This window comes from Microplitis demolitor, chromosome 6 (assembly GCF_026212275.2).
Source record: "Microplitis demolitor isolate Queensland-Clemson2020A chromosome 6, iyMicDemo2.1a, whole genome shotgun sequence".
Classification (NCBI taxonomy): Eukaryota; Metazoa; Arthropoda; class Insecta; order Hymenoptera; family Braconidae; genus Microplitis; species Microplitis demolitor.
Genome location: NC_068550.1, coordinates 14587273 through 14607353, shown reverse-complemented (window position 1 = coordinate 14607353; position 20081 = coordinate 14587273). Strand labels below are relative to the sequence as shown.

General features: G+C 32.3%; 1 protein-coding gene across 1 annotated transcript; it reads right to left on the bottom strand.

Moving 5' to 3' along the window:
• Nucleotides 1-963: 963 nt before the first annotated feature.
• On the bottom strand, nt 964-1392 carry LOC128668039 (uncharacterized). The gene has a single exon (XM_053740192.1). It carries the CDS (start codon nt 1390-1392, stop codon nt 964-966), a length of 429 nt encoding a protein of 142 aa, XP_053596167.1.
• Nucleotides 1393-20081: the final 18689 nt, after the last annotated feature.

The following is a 20081-nucleotide window of genomic DNA, read 5'->3' as shown; positions in this document are numbered from 1 at the left end:
GCTGGTAAGGTGCACCTACGTATACACGGCCGAACCGATTATATTTTTCAGTGTAACCCCCACCAGCCTGTACTTGATAATATTCAACGTAATGATTCATTTTTCCAATCACTATCAACGCGTTTAAAATGAAATGTTACGTTTAATGGCCCGTATTCAAATGGTATAGGATTACCTTTACCGTCTCTTATATCTATTTCAATTGTTCTAAAAGATGATTGTAATAGTGGTATTTAATTTGCAGGTGTAAAATTAGTTGAGCGTATACTACCATATACATATTTAGTTGATGTATTAAATAAGACTATACGTAATAATGACGATTGTATATCACCTGTGACGTAGGGTGCACAAACATCACAATAGATGAAAAAATTTTCAGGTAGCACACGAGCTAAGCTCATAGGCCGTTCACCTATTATTTCGTAGTCCTCTTGTTGTAAGTCTGGGAAAGGAACGCCTTCAATACCAATGGCCGCTCCATTGAAACCCAACACTGTCCATATATTCGGTGACAAATTTAATAAATGAATTTTATCTTTACACTCGTCCCTCCTACAGTATCTACGTATAGTAACGTATCCGTTTCTTGCATTGTAATAAAATTCAAAATGAAATTTTATAGTCGGCATACGATTGAGTGCCCACATAAAATCATCAAGATTCTGATACATACCACGTTTTACGTTATGCTGTCCTGTTTTTCGTAATCGTTCTTCTGTTTCATAGCCACCAATAAAAGCAGCATATGAATCATTATGATCACGTATGTGTAAAAAATTACATGGATATTGTTTTTCAGTTAATGCCATAACCCATTTAGCAGTTAATTCAAGTTGATGTGGTAAATAAGTTGTAAATCTAAATGCTGTATTAGATGAAAAATATTCCATACTACTGTCGCTAGGTACAATCATTGTAAATTCGTCCGTAAGATTTGCAATTTACAATTATAGCAGGTATTCAAGAATTAAACTTATCGGGGTAACCTAACCACTTGACAAATACTTGTTTATTACGTCCTTTATCTTTACTTTTGATAATTCGTTCAATTTCAAATTCTTCTTCGCCAATATTTTTGTTTACTAAAGTTAATTCTTGTTCATAAAAAAACCCATCAATGTCTTCACCTTCTAAATCACATAACTCATAAATAGGTAATAATTGACGTCGTTTAACTTTTTTAATTTTAAATACTTCTTTAGTCCAATTTGCTTCATAACCTTTCTCAAACGTCGCTTTTGTTTTACTGATTCGTACTAAATCATTTACACGATATTTAAAGGGATGAATTTTTTTACGTTTATTGTTGGTATTTTTTCGTTTAAAAGTTGACATTATATTATTACGCGCTTCACTTACATTTTCCAGCGTTACCGACGCAGGTGTCATTTTCGTCGATAAGTGGCGTGTACTATTGTAAGCTTTTATAAGGAATGGTAGTATGTCTATGTGACGACTAGTTTATATAAGTAAAATATCGCCACAAACGTTCTTTTATTGTACGATTTACACGTTCAACAACAGCGGCTTTAACATCAGGATTACGAGCGACTCCAAACTTAATATAACGTTGCGTCAAAAAATCTTGTACATTTTTAGCTACAAATTCTTTTCCGCAATCAGTTTGTAAAACTACAGGTTGACGGTTACTTTCAATAAAAAATTTTTTAAATGCATTTTCTACGTATAATGAAGTTTTATCTTTTAACAGTTCAGCCCATACATATTTACTTAATACGACGATTACTACAAGTATATAAGAATAATTATCATTATAAGTTTTTAATGAACGTAAATCAACGAGATCGGCTTCCCAAACATCATCAATATTTGACACATCATAATGTAACCGTGGAAATTTATAACGAATTGGTTGATGAAGTGTATAAGTATCTTTAATCTGTAACCAATTTTTAATATTTTGTGGTACTTTATTTTTAAATTGTTTCAAAAGATTCGTCCAACCTGTATAACCTGTAGGTTGTTCTACATCATAATACGATTGTTTAAAATTTAACGTAGACTCAGCCATCCCGTTTTTTTTGTTTGACTTCTTGTTGAATAACGCGATGGTTGCTGTGGTGTTTCATTTTGTGGTATAGTCACTGCAGTATTGGATGGTGTATCCTCATGCTCATCTTCGGTTATAAGATCGCTATTATTCAATAATGTATGCGGCGTTCTTGGAACACCAGGTGTTGTTGTAGGAGTCGCTGTAGGTGTTCTATTTAAAAAAATTTTGTTACCAACCAATGTTTGTGGTGTATTTATATCTTGAAGTAGTTGACTAAACTCGTGTCTTCCTACTGCGTTGAAAGTTCTTCTGAACCTGAGGGCATCATTGACTAAATCCACAATGTTTGCACCTTGTACTTCTTAACCATCGATAGTAACAGCACCACGGTTGTCCCATTTAATACGTTTACTACCGCTTATATTTAGGTAGTCTATCAGCGCATTAGCATTTTGTCGATGTTTTTTAGGTATTTTATCTAAAATAGCTTGCTTTGAATGTACTGTATTTGGTTCAAAAGCATTATGAGCATTATCAGAAGTTGTATAGTCAGTATTCGTAGAATATTCGTCTTTTTTTTCTCCGACATCGTTTCTGAAGCGTTTGGATTTACAATGAAAAATAAAAATCTTCTTAATGCTTCATTGTAGGCTTTCCATTTGTTATCAGAGTCATTATTGTAAAGTGAATTTAAAATATTTGTCAATTCAGCGTTTGAACGTGTTATAGGCGTACCTGGCGTTTGAGAAGACGGTAATATTTGACGAGCCAATTGAAAAAGAATTTGACTAGCAGCTTCAGTATTGTTGGCTTCAGTAGAATCATTTTTCTGTTTTTGTACTTTCTCCAAGTTTTCTTGGGGTACAAGTACCATTTTCCTCGCATGTTCCAGTAAATTATTTTTGAAATACGCGCACTAATAACTGGTGCTAACAATAAAGGCAAAAATGCTCCACCTTTTTGGTTGATAATTTTTCGTTTTTGTGATACAGGATTTAAATTTTGACTTAATTTGCGAATAACAGTTTTATGTTTTTTCAATTTTTTTTTCCTCGGGTTTTAAAGTAACGTTACCGCGACAAATATTTAACGTACATTTACAAATAGACCTAATAAGATTACGATCGGCGTGACGTAATAATGCTTGACGTTGCTTCGGTGATGCAAAACAAATAGCGTGTAGTAGAGCGATATTTTTTTTAACCGATAGATTTTTTAGGTGATTTACATTTTATTAGCGCCATTACATCCGCACAACTGGTACCAAATCATCAGTTTGACCTGTTTTTATATCTTTAGGTATATAAACGTAATTATATGGATCACTGGGAAAAATACACGTACGTATACGACAATTTTCAGGTGTTGATTGCTTCAAATATATCATTTAATAACCGTGCGGTTTTGATATAGCATTAAAATATGCTTCTTGTAGAAATTTAGAATTTTCCAGATAAATTTGCCATGCAAAATGTAATATTTGGGCTCTGTCACGTGAATTTTTGAAAATTATGATATAATTTGTATTTAATGAAATGTCCCGTTGACCTTTTCCTTGATGAAATAAATTTTGTGAAATACATATAACACTTAAATTTATATGATGGCTACCTTTAGTAAAAAGATCAACTACAGCAGCGCCACCACTGTTTGCTGCTTCGCGGATTAAATCATGAAGAATTACTAATTTTGGTAAATTGTCATTAGTAAAGTCATTTGAGTTTGGTAAGCCTTTACGAAAGTCTATGTTGATGTAATCAGTGTATCCTGACTGCCACTCTGCATAGTAAAAAATTATTTTATTGAACATAATATCTACAATTTGATTGAGTTCTTTGAGAAACCTTTTAACAAAAACCGTTTTCCCACAACCCGTATGACCACACACAATAGCTGTAAATAGATGTTTCCAAAGTACATCCATATCATTAATTTTATTTACGTTCACTACCTACGGCACGGTATTTACCACCATTCCCGGAACCGTTGTACTTTTCACCATTCAAACTTACTGGTGTATACTTATTACTACTTGAGGACGACAACGACGACGACGATGATGAATACTTTTCACCAAATTTACCTAAATTTTCAGAAGCTGAATTACGCGACATGTTGATATTGACTGTGCAAAAACGTATTGTAGAATGATGAAAAAAAATTAAACTACATCTATTTATAGGATTAAGGGGAACAAAGGAGGGTCGACAGGGGGGCTTGAAACACTTATTGATTTTTTAAATAAATAAACGCATTTTAAAGAGTATATTTTTATTGAAAAATATTTACACTACAGCAATTTTTAGCATGTGCTTTAAATAATTCAATACATTTTTTTCTATTTTTATAAAATTATGTATTACAACTATGAATTTCTCTGTCTTTTATAACCATAAGTATATGATATACTATCACTAACCCATCGTCGTTTAGTTGAAGTTACAGTTACAGTTTTTATTCCATCACGCAATATTACCTGGTGGTCTTTCGTACGTCTTATAGAACGTGTATTAATTTTTATATCATTTATTTCTTTTCGTATGAGTTGACATATTGCATCAAAATTTAGTTTATTATTTGTACTAGAATTCAGGCGTATACCTGTTATTTTACAGTATTCAGAAATTTGACCAGTTTGAGGGTTTTTCACACGGTATCCATAAAATTTAGGACCTCCTGACACAAAAGATTTTATAAAACTACCTGTGCCGTAACTAGTTAACTCATTTGTCGAATTTCCCAAGAAATCACCTGTCGGTGGTTCGTATTCATTTGAATTTAAAGTTCTTCTATAGATGACCGAGTCTGTGTCGTAATACAATACACGCTCGCCAAGTATACTGAGATATTTGAATAGCTCGAGACGTGCTTAAGCTGTAGTATATGCAGCAATAACAACATTGACGTTCGGTGAGGATTCAAAATCGTCATTACGATAGCGCCAGTTAATAACCATTATTGTTTCAGTCACATCAAAGACCGATGTAACTTCTATTCGCGTGTTAAACATCAATTCATCATATCTACTTTTTTCTCGTACTATTTCACATTGATTCATATTTTCACGTTGACCGAACTTGCCTCACAACGAATTTAACATAATTTTTGCTAAAGCCCTCAAACCCCGGTTATTTTCTATATTTTGTGGGTCTAGCCGTATACATTCCACTGCATAAGAGTCGTCAAGAAATTTTTGTTTTTGTTCTTCAGTAATACATTCTGAAGGGTAACCCGATGCTTCTGTTTTTTGCTTATAACTTGGATTTATGTAATCTGTAAAAATTCTCCCTTCATTAGTTATAGGATCATATTTTGTACATGTATAATGCCATATTTCATTTATTTTATTAATTTTATAACCGTGTTTTAATGCTTCTTTTCATTCGCACGTAACCCATGTACCTGTCAACTCGCGTTTCTCGTCTGTATGCTCACAATCATCTTGATTCATAGTGTCACAACACGTGCGACAAAGCGGAAACATAAGTTTACCGTGAGATTTTACAGGTAAAACAGGGTGATACAATTGACCTGGCGGTAAAATTGAACATTTTATCAGGCCTTCTATATAATTTATATCATTATTATTTTGAATGAACAAATTACATTCTTCGCCAAAATATATTGTAAGATGCCCCACAGGGTATACACCAGTTTTTAAAATATACGGATATAATGAACACACATCGACATAATTTATTTTTTCATTTTCATTACATTCATAATAAATCACTGTATTGCCTGTACGACCTCCGAAAAATGCATCACGCGGATCTAAAGGTTTATAAGACAAAAATTCTGAAGAATTTATAAACTTCATAATTTCAGGGTTTGATTTTTTTGAAGCTAAAAATTCGCATTCCCATATTTCTTCTAGTATATAACCATCATTTTTTATTCTATTCCGGATATCAAGTGTGTTTGTGTATCTTGTATTTAATGTTTCATTCGATAATTTATGAATAAATTTATCTCTATTGTGTGGAAAGCAGTTGGGACAGCCATGCCAGTAGCAACCATGAAATTGATAAGCATATTCCGAGTTATTTGTAGGATCTTTACGATAGTCATCTAAGTAAACACCTGAATATGATCGATAATCTGATTGTCTTCCGGCGTGTATAATTACTGTATCTAATTCTTTTTCTTTCCAAAATAACCATTCTAGAGCAACTCTCGATTGATTTACACATCTACGGTATCCGTTTGCAGGTATAAGGCCAATTCGTTGGTCCTTTAAAATATTTTTCTTGAAGGCACCCATACAAACAGACGCTATTGCTATATAATACGTAAAGGGACAAATACTCCAATATTTTAACATCAATTGCCGAAAGTACGAGCATGCTCGTCTTAATATAGCTACATCTATTTGACAATATTTTACAAGTTCAATGTTCAAATTAAATTTATAATTATATTTTTCTTAAGGATTATACCATTCATTAAATTCACACTGCGCTTTGTTCGTCATAGTGCTATATCTATAATATTTTTTATCTGGCAATTCACCGACATAATTATAATTTACTTCTTTATTAAAAAAATGCAGGAAGTAGCCTTTTTTAATATCACCCGAAAAATTAAATGTCTTGGGCAATGAAGATAACGGCATAAAAAAATAATTGAAACTATCAATAAATTCTATATTTTGAAATTTCAATAATAATATTTTAGATCCACATAAAATTAGATCAGGATTAAATTTTCTTTTATGAATGAAAGAATATAATATAAAAATCGTGAATCATATGCCTTTGCATTGTGAGCTATACAAATGACGGAACCTGTATTTTTACCTGTGTCTAAAACATAATTTATAAAATCTTCAACAGGATCTTTACGTTGGTCAATCGTATTAGCTGAAGTGCTAGATACAGAGATCACACTATCCTTGAAAATTATTTCACGTATCCCACAAAAATCACATACAATTTTTTCAGCCTCATTATTTTGTGAATTACATCATTACAATACTCGCACGTTTTTTGTACTACACTCAAATTAGGAACATGAAAAGTAGTATTATCTATTATTAGGTTATTTCTAAGTGGAGTAATGTAGCATCAGTGCACCATATGTGTCGATATAAGTTCATTACACTTTTTACATTTATTCGTATCTCTGAGGCATTTGTGAATTTGATTGATAAGTTTAAGCTTATTACATAATTTACAAAACTTATATTTCATACAAATAGAGTTTTTAGCTATATTGTTAATAGCTAAGGGTTGCCTTATATGACTGTTAAAATAATCGTCACCATAAAATCTTCTATTGCAATCATTACATACAATTAATTTTTTAGTTTTATCACATATATTTATACTAAAGCATGCATCACATCTATATTTACATTTATTTTCGCCAAGAGAATGATACATTTCCTGGCTATAATTTTCGTTACATTTTTCACAATAATAAGCCCGTGAAAATATTGTAGACGGTGATTTAAGCACATCAAAATGACCTTTGAAAGGGTTATTATTACCATAAAAAAATAAATGAGTTTTTGGATCCTTAACTAAACTAAAATCATAAATTACAATAGCTAAATTATACATTATTTTCATGTATTGTTGGAATATATGAATTTCATGCAGGCCACAACCTTCTCGTGGAATTTTAACACCAACATGTTGTACTAATTCGATTGCCAAAGAAGTTTGGGCTTGACCTTGTGGATTGTGTGTTATTCTTTTATATTCTACTGTATCAAATAACAGAGCTTTTGCTACAACAAGAGCTCGCGGGAAGCATGAATTATCATTATTATTTATGGGTACTGTACCATTTATTTTTCCTGTTTTTCTACTTTGGTTGCCTGCACCTGTACGAGATTTAGCCATATTTATTTTTATTACAAGAGAATCGTCGTTTGAAGCAACAGAGTTACTTTGTGCTATCTTGTGAACTAAATCCCATATATCCTTGAATGTTAAATTTTCAAAAGGACGCATAGATAGCCATGCTTCGTCCAACTGCATTCGATTATATTTGAAAGTTAGACCTACACGATCTTCACCGCTTAAATTTAGTTTATTATTTATAATATTGTAAATTTCTTTAAAAGCTGCTTGAAGCCACTTGACGGGGCTTACGCTTTGATCCACAGGCTTCATTCTACACTCTATAGTTTTCACAATATGCCTAAAATATTTTGAAGTGTGGTCCGAAGAGTTTAAATTTAACAATGGTGAATTTTGCTCTTCTTGTTGAGATGGATTTATTATACCACTTGAACCTGGAGCTATTAAAATTTGGTCCTTAGCAATATTTTCTATTCGAAAAAAAAAAAAAAAAAAAATAGAAATCTTTTTAAAAATGATGAAAATAGAATAAAAAAATTATGAAGAATTATTTTACTTCAAATATTTACCAGTTTCGTTTAACTTAACAGAATTTTGCGAGCTTTGGTTATATATATGAGCACTATTACTTGAATTTTTATCATCACTTTGATTATCACTCGGTGTATTAATATCATCATTTAAAATATTTTCACTTAAAGTATCTTCACTTGGAGTTTCATCACTATTTGAATTATTAACTACACGTTTATTTGTACCATCATTATTATTATTATTAGTAATATCAATGTGTTCATCTTTTTTTTGAAAATCGTTATTTCGTTGTGATGCCATCGTGTGTGATCGGGTAACTGTGTACACATTCAACCTGTATGTGAGTTATATATAAAGTGGTTATGTGTGAAGTTATATTTTATTCGAAAAAATCTAATTTTCATATGAAATGTATTTCTCTTGTGGATATACACACATATATATATATATATATATATATATATATATATATATATACAGTGACGCCTACATCGTAGAGTTTCTATAAAAAGACATAGTGGCAGTTCTACCAACAAAAATCATTTTTATTTTTTAATTTTTTTTTTTTAATTTTTAAAAAAATTTTTTTCTACAATTTGTTTAAAAAAACTGATGAAAAATTATAATTTTTTCTAAAATATTATACATTCAATAGAATATACCTAGGTTGCTCTGAGGTATTCCTTCCACAGTGGCCGCTGCTATTGTTACCTGCGAATATAAATTTTGGCAGAGTCAAGCGGTATAACAATCAGAAAAAATTTTCAAAACTTGACGGATTGAGTCTGCTAAATTTAAAAAAAAAAAAAAGAAAAAAAAATGATCGGAGTAAGTAATTTTATTTTATTATTATTTTTATCCTTTTTCATTTTTCTATTTTGTTAATATTTATGTTGTTTTCATTATTTAATTTTATTGCTTTTTTAATATTTTACAGAAAATTATGACTCCTGCCATGAGGGAAGCGCTGCGTGATGCAGTAAGTATTTTTTTATATTTTCAAGTAATATTATTTATTTATTTTTTTTTTTTCAGAACTAGGAAGTGCGAGTTAGCCGGAACACCGACCGGCTGTACATTGCTTACATCCGGTGGGAGAACGAAGAAGGTGAAGCCATGGAGTGGTTCGATATCTTCGGTGTAGCGAACTACACTATATCGCCGAGAACTGGCGCCGTCAATGGCAGTGGGAGCAAGAGGTAAATTTTTTCAACTCCATCATTTTTACTATTTTATTACTATTGTTATTGATAATTATTAATGATTATATTTCTTTTTTTTTTTCAGTCCTACAACCTGTGGGCAATGCCCATTGGAAGGCGTCGGAAAGACGACGACGAAGAAAATGATGAGGGGCGGCAATCTTCCAAACGCCAGAAAAATTATTAAAAATAATGAAAAATTTTTTTTTCCTTTAAACTGTATTATAATGGCCTACAATAAAAAAAAACAAACGAAGGAAACCTTTTATTTATTTATTAGTATTACAACCCATTCCAGTCTTAAATTTTAAATTATTTAGATCGGTTTTTTTTTCAATTTTACATATTAGTTTTTAATTTAATTTTAAAATTTTAAATTTTTTGAACTTTATTCAAAGTAGTTTCTTTTTTTTTTATTTAATACTTAATATCAGTTTTTGAATTAGTTTTAATATTAGTTTTTGAATTAATTTTAATTTTTAACTTATTTTATTTACTTTTTCAATTTTATACTAGTTTAAATTTTTATTTAATATTAGTTTTTGATTTTTTTATATTTTATTTATTTATTAAAAATATTAGTTTTGAGTTTTTAAAATTACTACTACTATTACGAACCTCTTAAGAGGTTCCTACATTATCGGCGAGGGAGGGGGAAGGGGGGGGGGGGTAATTTTGCGGTAAATAAGAGAATTTTAAAAAAATAAAATTATTTTTTAATTTTGTTTAAAAGAAAAAAAAAGAAATATATATATATATATATATATATATATATATATATATATATATATATATATATATATAGAAAATTTTTGTACCAAGTTATAAGAAATTTGGACAAAATATTTGTTTTTTGTTTTTAATGTATTTGATCATCATCGTCGTTAGCGCTAGAATCAAACAATTGTCGGCGTGAAAGACCTGCTGAAGAAAGAAATTTAATTAGTTTTTTGAACTATACCTATATATTTTTAAATAGTAAATTCGTGAAGCTTACAGCGTCTGGTAAGATCGGTCGAACGACGAGTTTTAATCCGTTCATCACGATGTGAGGCCGGCATTTCAACCTATTCAACATGATGTAAAACCGTTGTTTCATATGCAGATTCCTGAGATGAAAACAAATCAGGTGAGGACGGCGTACGTGAGTCCGGTGAACCACCTTGAAATCCGGTTCGTCTAGCCACGCCTGAGGGCGGTATTCTCACTTCAGGAGAATGCTCAGATGTACTGTGTATTGGTCCAGGTACCCACCCGTTCCTTCCCATCCTACGAAACTGCCTTGCACTGGATGGTGACGCATTTCTCCATCGTTCTTGAGATCTTGAGCTCAGAGGTCTTACTCCTGATAACTGACTATAATTATCATTATTATTATCATCATCACAGTCGCTCTGGGGCAGCTCTTCTTCTGTCATTAGCGTATACTCGGTTCCAACGCTTTCCGTGTCGTCATCGTGCTGGTTGTCGGTATCTGGTGGCAGGCCTAAATCTATTCTCACCGATGGCACCGTTTGAACCCTTCGCGGTTTAACTACTCCAACTGGTTTCGTCAACTTTCTAGGTTTAATGAATACTGAAAAATTATAAAATAATTAAAAAATTTTAAAATAATTAAAAAGTAATTTTCAAAAACTTACGTTTCTCATATTCTTCAAATGTGAGCGATTTGACTTCTTGAGATATTTCCATTTCAACATCGAAATACTCCGAACTCGTCTTGTTGATGTCCCCAATCTCCATTGTAATAATTTCTTGACTACTTCTCACTAAATCGCCTTCAAAGTCACAATGGAAATATTCATTGACACATAATGCTATATCCTTTTCAAAACTGATGATTGCATTGTCTAGACAGGTTAGACGTTGCATTGTTACTCTTGTTGTGTAAATCTATCCAATATATTTCCAATTCAGGTGTTGTAGCAATTATATCGTCAGAGCGCCACTTGCATGAAATTAATTCACTAAAAGGTGATGGTTCAACAGTGTACACAGGTAAACGTGCGGTTGAGAAGCGATAAAACAACGACTGATTATCAAATTTCATACAAAGTAACAAGAAATCTAATGTTGATTTATTTGCACTGTATAAACCACGATTAATTATTGTCTGCCAAACTAAACTATTAAGTTTTGGTGGTGTCTTGATAAGTCGGGGACTATATCTTAGCGAAGAATATTTTACATCGGTTGTAATATCAATTTGACGTTGAATTATATATTTATTATTTTTAACACAAACGTAATTATCAACGTTCTGAATAAACGATACTAAATTATTCACTGTTTTTGGAAATAAAATAATTTTTTTTTCAAAATTACTTATTCGATCAATATGAATAGTGAGGTGATACTTAAACTCCACAAAATGTATTGCAGGACGATGTTTACTTCGATACACTAAAAATGACACTGTGTCGAATCTTTCTATCACGTCTTTTTTTAATAATTTTTTAAACGCTATCGAAGGAACTACCTGATCCTGGTCCCACGCTCAATTTCTATAAACATACTGAAAATAGAAATTCTAGAAAAAAATTATTCATGATAAAAACTAGATCAGACACATATACACTTATACAGGTAGAACAATATTTATATATATATATATATATATATATATATATATATATATATATATATATATATATATATATATATATATACTTCACTGGATGCTCAACATCTATTATTAGTTATTCCATTGTAATACAAATGCGCTTCTACGACGGCGTTTTAAGGGTGGTAGTACTTCGACTTCTAAGAAAGTCTTCTTCAACACACTAACCAGATAATGGAGAATTTTTTCAAAATCGTAATCTTTTTGGTTTTCAAGTATTATATTAACTTTTAATTCCTCGCTCTCAATTTCTTTTGTCTCTGTATAATTACCAGTCAGCTTAACAGTTATATCCACATCAAATGGTCTTTTCTTTTTCAATAGCATCAAATCGGTATCGATCCTCGATGACTTTTCTTTTTCTTCTTGAAAAATTATACATAAGAAACACATAAAAATTATTTTTTATATCATTTTTTTTTTTTTTATTTGGAAAAATAATTAAAATAAGTTATACTTGCCCTTTATTACAGTCGTGTGTAACGCCATGTTTTATTTTAACAATGAAGAATAATTTTTCCGTCTATTTTACCTGTTATTGATTTTTTTTCTAAAAAACGCTATCCCCTCCACTACTATTTAAATTAATTCACCCCCCTCTATTTTGTCACAGAAATATATTTCAAACAATAAAAGTCACTGATCGGGCCCTATTTGGATTAGTTATAATCGACCAGCTGAAGCGTCAACATGGCTACTTTAAATAAAGAACTTGTGCTCTCTGTATCTTACCCGTTAAATAAGTCTTTTAGCAAGACTTTGGGCATTGGCTACGAGTAGCAACCACAGGAAAAAGAATTTCATCTAGTTGTTCAACTAGTTGCTACTTCGCCGCGGTCAGTTATCACGTTATCTGTCGGTGAATGGAAAACATGGTGTGATAGTTTAAACATTATTACAAATTATTTTTATCATACTAACAGTTTGATCGCACCTTCTCAACGTCAAAAATGTGAACCTCTAAAAATTAGTGAAAATATTACAGTTTCATTTACCACGATTTATGACACTCAATCAGTTCTGATATCTAGTAAAAATAATGACGCTAAACTTTATATGATGTTTATAACTATTAGACTGTTAAAACATATAAGCAGATGGGTATCTGATTATATAGATGCTCTAGTGCGCAGGCCGTGTCTCAATACAAGTATAGTGCCGGATAGCTCAACTGGTAGAGCACTCGGCGCGATACCGACATGGTCTGGGTTCGATTCCCAGTTCGGGCTATCTATATTTTTCTTAATTTATCTATAAATTGTCTTCTTGAGAAGGTTTGCATGTTTTAGGTTTCCACTATATTAAATTGGTGTTAATACCGTACGATGGACGGTGTGGCGCAATAAGTTATAGATGAAATTGAACGGAATATAGTATAGTGCCGGATAGCTCAACTAGTAGAGTACTCGGCGCGATACCGACATGGTCTGGGTTCGATTCCCAGTTCGGGCTATCTATATTTTTCTCAATTTATCTATAAATTGTATTATTGAGAAGGTTTGCATGTTTTAGGTTTCCACTATATTAAATTGGCACTCTAAAAGTAGACAGTTTAAGTAAAGTACCAATTGATAAATATAAAAGTGCTATTGTGGACGCTATCGCTGAGTGCACCTGGAAAAATGTAATGAAACACGACATGGATAGGATGCCGGAGCCTAAAACGGTGGTTTGTTATATGACGGATAATTTCCAGGCTTTATACACTACAAGTGTCACAAAACTAGATAATCAAAATATCAGTACTTCGAAATTTTACGATTTCTTTGGTGAACTTATTACTTTCGACGTTTTTGAATTATCACGTGATGCTTTGAAGTTCATACCTACTCTGAAATTTCGCTTGGGATCAGAATCAAATAGCGAAAATTCATACACAAGCCAATGATTTGAAGTAAGAACTCCAACTTTTACTACATTCAATTAAAAGAAAAAATATATATAAAACTTCAAGTTATCATAGTTGATACTAGTACTACGAGCAAGATGTTCAACATCAAAGTTTAAATATTTCTATTTTTATATATTAAATTTTTGACTGTGAGAAAGTTTTTATATACAATAAAAACTATTAAAACGAGTTTTTTATTCAGCATTTCCACAGTTTTATATAAGCCATTTGTAGAATAATAATTTTTCAATACATTATTAGTTAAATGTCTGTTTACATTGCTTCGATAGTTAATTTTTGTGACACCACAGGCGCCATTGTCGAAGTAGCCACCAGTAGTAGTAGATCTATTGTGTCATTCAGTTGCTAACCGCCCGCTGCCATCTTTTATAACTTGTGAGTCATGGATATCGTCATTACAATACAAGGTTTTTGGGGTAACAAAGGTACATTTATACCTAAAGAAATTCGTGCAGTATCTATTCGTGAAGCCTCGTTTATTGCTCATTGGATTATAAAATCATCAGAAAATTACAACGATCTAACCAAAAACTGGCGATCTGCAAACAACAACCTTACATTGACGCAACATGGAATCGAGTGGTTTGATGGTGATACAGAAAGAGAGTGTGTGTACAATAATATCAGGCAACTAGTGAAACTATCAAATAAAATTTATACTGTTGGTTTTTATTCTACTAACTTTCTCACAAGTTTACTCAATCGTGAAGTTATTAATATCGAATCTAATATCGGTGGAACTTCATCAGACCTACTACCACCTAAAAGTAGCATGTGTTTTCTTCATACTCTCAAACGCTATACAAATCCTCATCGTAATTTTGATTGTGCACTCAACATCACGCTGCGTCTTAAAAAATTCATCAAAGAAAGACGTGCACCAAATACAAGTTATCTACTGCCACTTTCTAACGTTCATAGTGACAGCAATGAATCATCAAATGGCTATCTACAACCTAAACGAACATAGACGCCAGTATACGTTTCAATGAACAACCTCAGTACTTCGACCAACGCCCAAACATCATCCTATCAGAATTATCCCTTTGGCTCCAATAATTCACTAACATATAAAAATTTATTATATAAACTACAAAAAAATATTAAAATAGCGACGATAATTTGGAAAGTTCTACAAAATAATAATAAAAATATAAAAATTTAAAAAAATAATAATAAAAAATATTACTAAAAATAACGAAAATAATAAAAATATTACTAAAAACTAACAAAAATACAAAATATAAAAACTAAAATATAAAACATATTATTAAAAACTAACAATACTAACCAAATTAACATCTCAGTCACTGGGGTATTCTCCCACGCACGCTTTTCCGATCGATGGCGTCTGGCCCAGTCCCTCTCTCCCCGAGGGGGGCGAGGGCCCCAGACACCATTGTTCGAGAACAATAGCGGCGGGGAGAATACCCTAGTAACTACTCTCATTATGTGCGTGGCGCCGACCGTAATTTCAATCACATTTTCCTACCTGAGTGTTCACGTTGAATCTCAGGGAAAATAAATTTCTAAATCAGAAGTTTATGAAAATAATAAAATATAAAATAAGAACACACAAAAAAAAAATGAAATGAAAATGTCAATAAGCTTTTGGGGGGATACCCTACAAATTCTAAAAAACCATTTTTATATTTTTTTACTATCACCCGTTCTCAAGTTATTGATAAGAAAGTAGTTAATTAGTAATTCCGAAGTGTTTAATCAAAAATTTTATGACAATTCGTAATAAAATTGAAGATTTTTTAATGTTTTCTTATTTATCAGTAATCAATAACAACAAAATTAATTTATGAACAATATTAAAACAATACTAACAACAATAAAAATTTAATATTATTAAAATGAAAGTACAAAACCCGACTTCTCTATAACTTGAGAATAGGCGGTAGTAAAAAATATAAGAATGATGTTCTAGAATCTGTAGGGTGTCCCTCCGAAAGCTGATTGAGAGTTAGAAGTTAAAAAAATTTTTTTTTCTATTATTTTTGTATTTTAAGTAAAAAATTTAAAAATGAAAAGCATTTTCTTTTGAATTAAAATGAAAGCGAAGTAAAAATAATCACATTCGACAAATATTAGATGTTTTCGACGATTTTGGACAAAAAAAATTTTTTTCCGTTGCAACTACCCTGTTTGATCAATTTTTTATTTTATAAACGAATGGGCCACCTCAAAATATTAAGTAAATTTTTTTTTTTTCTTGAAAAATTTTTTTTTTATTAGGTAAATGTCCCAATACCGGAACGACGAAGGGTATACGACTGATTTTTATCATTTTAAAAATATTCAAATAAATTATTAACCAAAATAATTTATTACATCATATAGAATAGACATTAACCTATTCAAAAATAATTAAATTAGTTCATTTTTTTTAAATTTAATTTGAAAAAAATTTTTTTTTCTATGACACCCAAAAGACCCAATACCGGAACGCTGAAATAGCCTTGTCCCATTACGGGAATTCGGTTATCCTAATACCAAAACAGTAAATAAAATAAGTTAGTTTTTCATTCATTCATGGTGAAAATATGAATAATTATTAAATAATATTAATGTAAAACGAGTATGAATGTAGCAGACATCAGACAACTTTAAAATTATAAATAAATAAGATAAATAATTAAAAAAATAATATTTACAAAAAAAGCACTATTAATTTCAAAATTTTTTGAATTTGCATTTTTTTAAATTTTATATTATTAATTATTTACTCGATTTATTGATAATTATAAATATGTCTGATGTCTGCTATATTACACCCATAATGTAAAATGTATTTAAAATTAAGAAATGTTTGAATATTCAATGAAAATAAATATTTTGAACTAACGAATAAAAACAAATAAATCATTTGAGGTTATACTAGAAAAATAATTTTAAAAAAACTAAAAACAAAAATTTATTTTTCATGATTTAAATTAGAGTTCATCTATACTTAATGTATCTTTTATAACAATCATACATACTGTATTTATTATTAGGTCTCCAGTAATAATTAATATTGCACTTGATTTAGCCAGTCGATAAAACTAACTGTTAATGTCTATCGATAACATTAATAACATTAATATGTTTGGCTGTTCCGGTACTGGGCACGGGTTCATTTTGGTGTACCAATAAACGAACTGTAAAATTAATATAATAATACTATTTTTTTTCATATTTTTAATATGTTTTCTTGAATTTCATGTCATTCAAGATGCATATACAAAAAAAAAATTATTCAAAATTAATTCTATGCATTTTCTATAAGCTTAAGACTATTGACTGATTTCTTAGCGAAACCATTAAGAGACATGAAAAAGTCATGAATCCAAGACTATCGTTCTAATTAACATTTTTTCTTCATATTTTGGATATATTCTAAAATCTATTTTATATCTAATTTTTTTACTAAAAGATTAAGGTTTTAAATAAAGAAAGTTTTATTTAGTTTCATCGGGTACGAGTTAAAATATAATATAATCATTATCTCATCGTTCTAGTATTGGGTCTTGTTCCGGTATTGGGACATTTACCTTATAAATCAGGGCTCTGGAAACCTCTTTTAATAATTTTGTGCTCATAAGTTGAGGGACTCTCTGCATATCTACACCAATGCGGTCTTCTTATTGAGTTCGGGGGATTTGTTAAAGATCGCTCTGCTCTCGATAAGAAGATCACCGAGGCGGCTAGTGAAGTTGTTTCGGTGCGCCATCTCGTCCCATCCACTACAGTGGTTATCGACGGGCTGAACGCTGCAACAACAGTCGACGAGGTGGGGGTGACTTTGCGTCGGAGCATCAATGAAGGTGCGGACGAGCTGAAAATAAACATCACAAAACCCAATAAATGGGAAGCTGTCCGTGCCTTCATTGAGGAAAGATGCGCGGTCGCCGCTACCCTAAAAGCCTTGGGAAAGGTCAAAGTGGACTGGCTGGTCTGCCGTATTTGCCGCTGGGAACGGCTTGATCGATGCTTCCGCTGCCATGATCTTGGTCATTTGATTAGATCATGTAAGGCGGAGGTTGATCGGTCGGATCTTTGCTGGCGTTGTGGGCAGGTGGACCATCGGGTCAAGACCTGCCCGAATCCATTTCGCTGCCACCTCTGTGTAGCAGTAGGAGACGGGCGATCTTTCGATCACATAATCGGTTCTAGGCGATGCACAACTGATCAAAATGGCTAAGGTGCTACAGGCGAATCTACAGCGGTGCAGAACATCGCTGGATCTACTTCTGGCACGGAGACAGGACTGCAGAATGGATATTGTTCTGGTTTCAGAGCAATACCATTCAGCGTCCGGACCAAATTGGTTCTGTGACCCCTCGGGGACAGCGGCAATTTGGATTCCGGACCTAAGGTCTGTTTTCGTGAGAGACAGTGGATCTAGGGATAGTATTGTATGGGTAGTTACGCCAGCGATCACGTTCGTGTCGTGCTATTTCTCTTTCAACGAGCCTATCGCTGACTTCTGAAAGAGGGTGAACGAACTCGAAAGAGCTATTCACAATTTTGAGGAAGAAATCGTGATAGGTGGCGATTTCAATGCGAAATCCATAGATTTGGGGATGGAATGGACCGACACGCACGGTATTGAGCTCTTGGGCATGATGGCAAGTGTAGATCTTGTCATTATGAATAAGAGAAACACTGCAACTTTCCGCAGGGTGGGCACACGTGGGTCAATAATTGACCTCACCTTTGCTACTCAACGGATAGCTGTGGTGATCTCGGACTGGGCCGTTTTGAAGGAGTTTACGGCTAGCAATCATCAATACATCTCGTATACGGTAGAGGATCTACGGGGAAATCCTGCGATTGTGTCCCAGCGATCAATGAAGCGAGTAAGTTGGAGGGTTTTGAAGCTGGATGAGGGCGCTTTACAAAAAGCAGTCTCAGACAGCGTTGAGGCTTTCCTTCCTATGTCTGCTGAGACGCGCGAAGATGTTGAGATTATTGTTAGCCGTACGATGAAGGCTATTGTCTTAGCTTGCGACGCTGCGATGCCTCGACGTTCCATGAGCTCACGCAGAAAACCGGCTTACTGGTGGACTGATGAGATCGCGCTGTTCACGGCTGAGTGTTTGCGTCTTCAGAGGCAAGCACTCAGGATACGAAAGTGTAATACTGAGCAGCAGAAGAATGAAGAGTACAAAGCGGCGAAGAAGCGATTGGTTATGGCGATCAAGGAAAGCAAAGGGAGATGTTGGAAGGTGGTCTGCGAAGAAGTAGATAATGATTTGTGGGGCCTTGGTTACCAGATTGTTATCGTAAAAATATCTCAACCGACAATTCTTACAATGATTATATTTATGACAATTTTCTTTAGCCACTTACTCAACAGCTGTTCCCATCTCATTTTCATATGTCTTGAAAGTTTTAGGACCAATGGATGGCATATTAGCAGATGCTAACATTTTATTGACGTGAGTTGCTCCAATCCCAGAATGAAGTGCACCTGAAAAAATTATAACGGTGACCTTGGCTACTTCGTGTCCAGTAGCCACGAACCACAGTTACAAAATTTCCCGATTCAATAATTAATTATTAATTATAAATATAAATCATAATTATTATATCGCTGGTTCTGAAATGCGGGAAATAGATCTCAGAGAGTAGGTCGACTCGTTTTGACCGGACACGCGGCTGAAATTAAACTTATTCTCTAAGACACTGGTGATGAAAGTAATTTTTAGGCTTAATTCAATCATTATATACATTCAATTTTATTTAACCAGATCCCCAAATATGTACAAAATTCCCCTTTATATAAAATAAATTTTCTTTTCATATAATAAATGTCCATTGACAATAAATAAATTCATTTAACACGCAGTTATTTAATAGATACGGGAAAATAAAATCAATGATTATTTATACTGGATCGCGTTGAAGAGAGATAAAAAATAGTAATTTTATTATAAGTCTTATCTGGATTTTATTGAGTCGAACGTACTGATGGAATTGGGCGTCGCTG

What these genes read in the sequence shown, in the direction of transcription:
- LOC128668039 (XM_053740192.1), bottom strand. Translation starts at nt 1,392, where the DNA reads ATGACACCTGCGTCGGTAACGCTGGAAAATGTAAGTGAAGCGCGTAAT.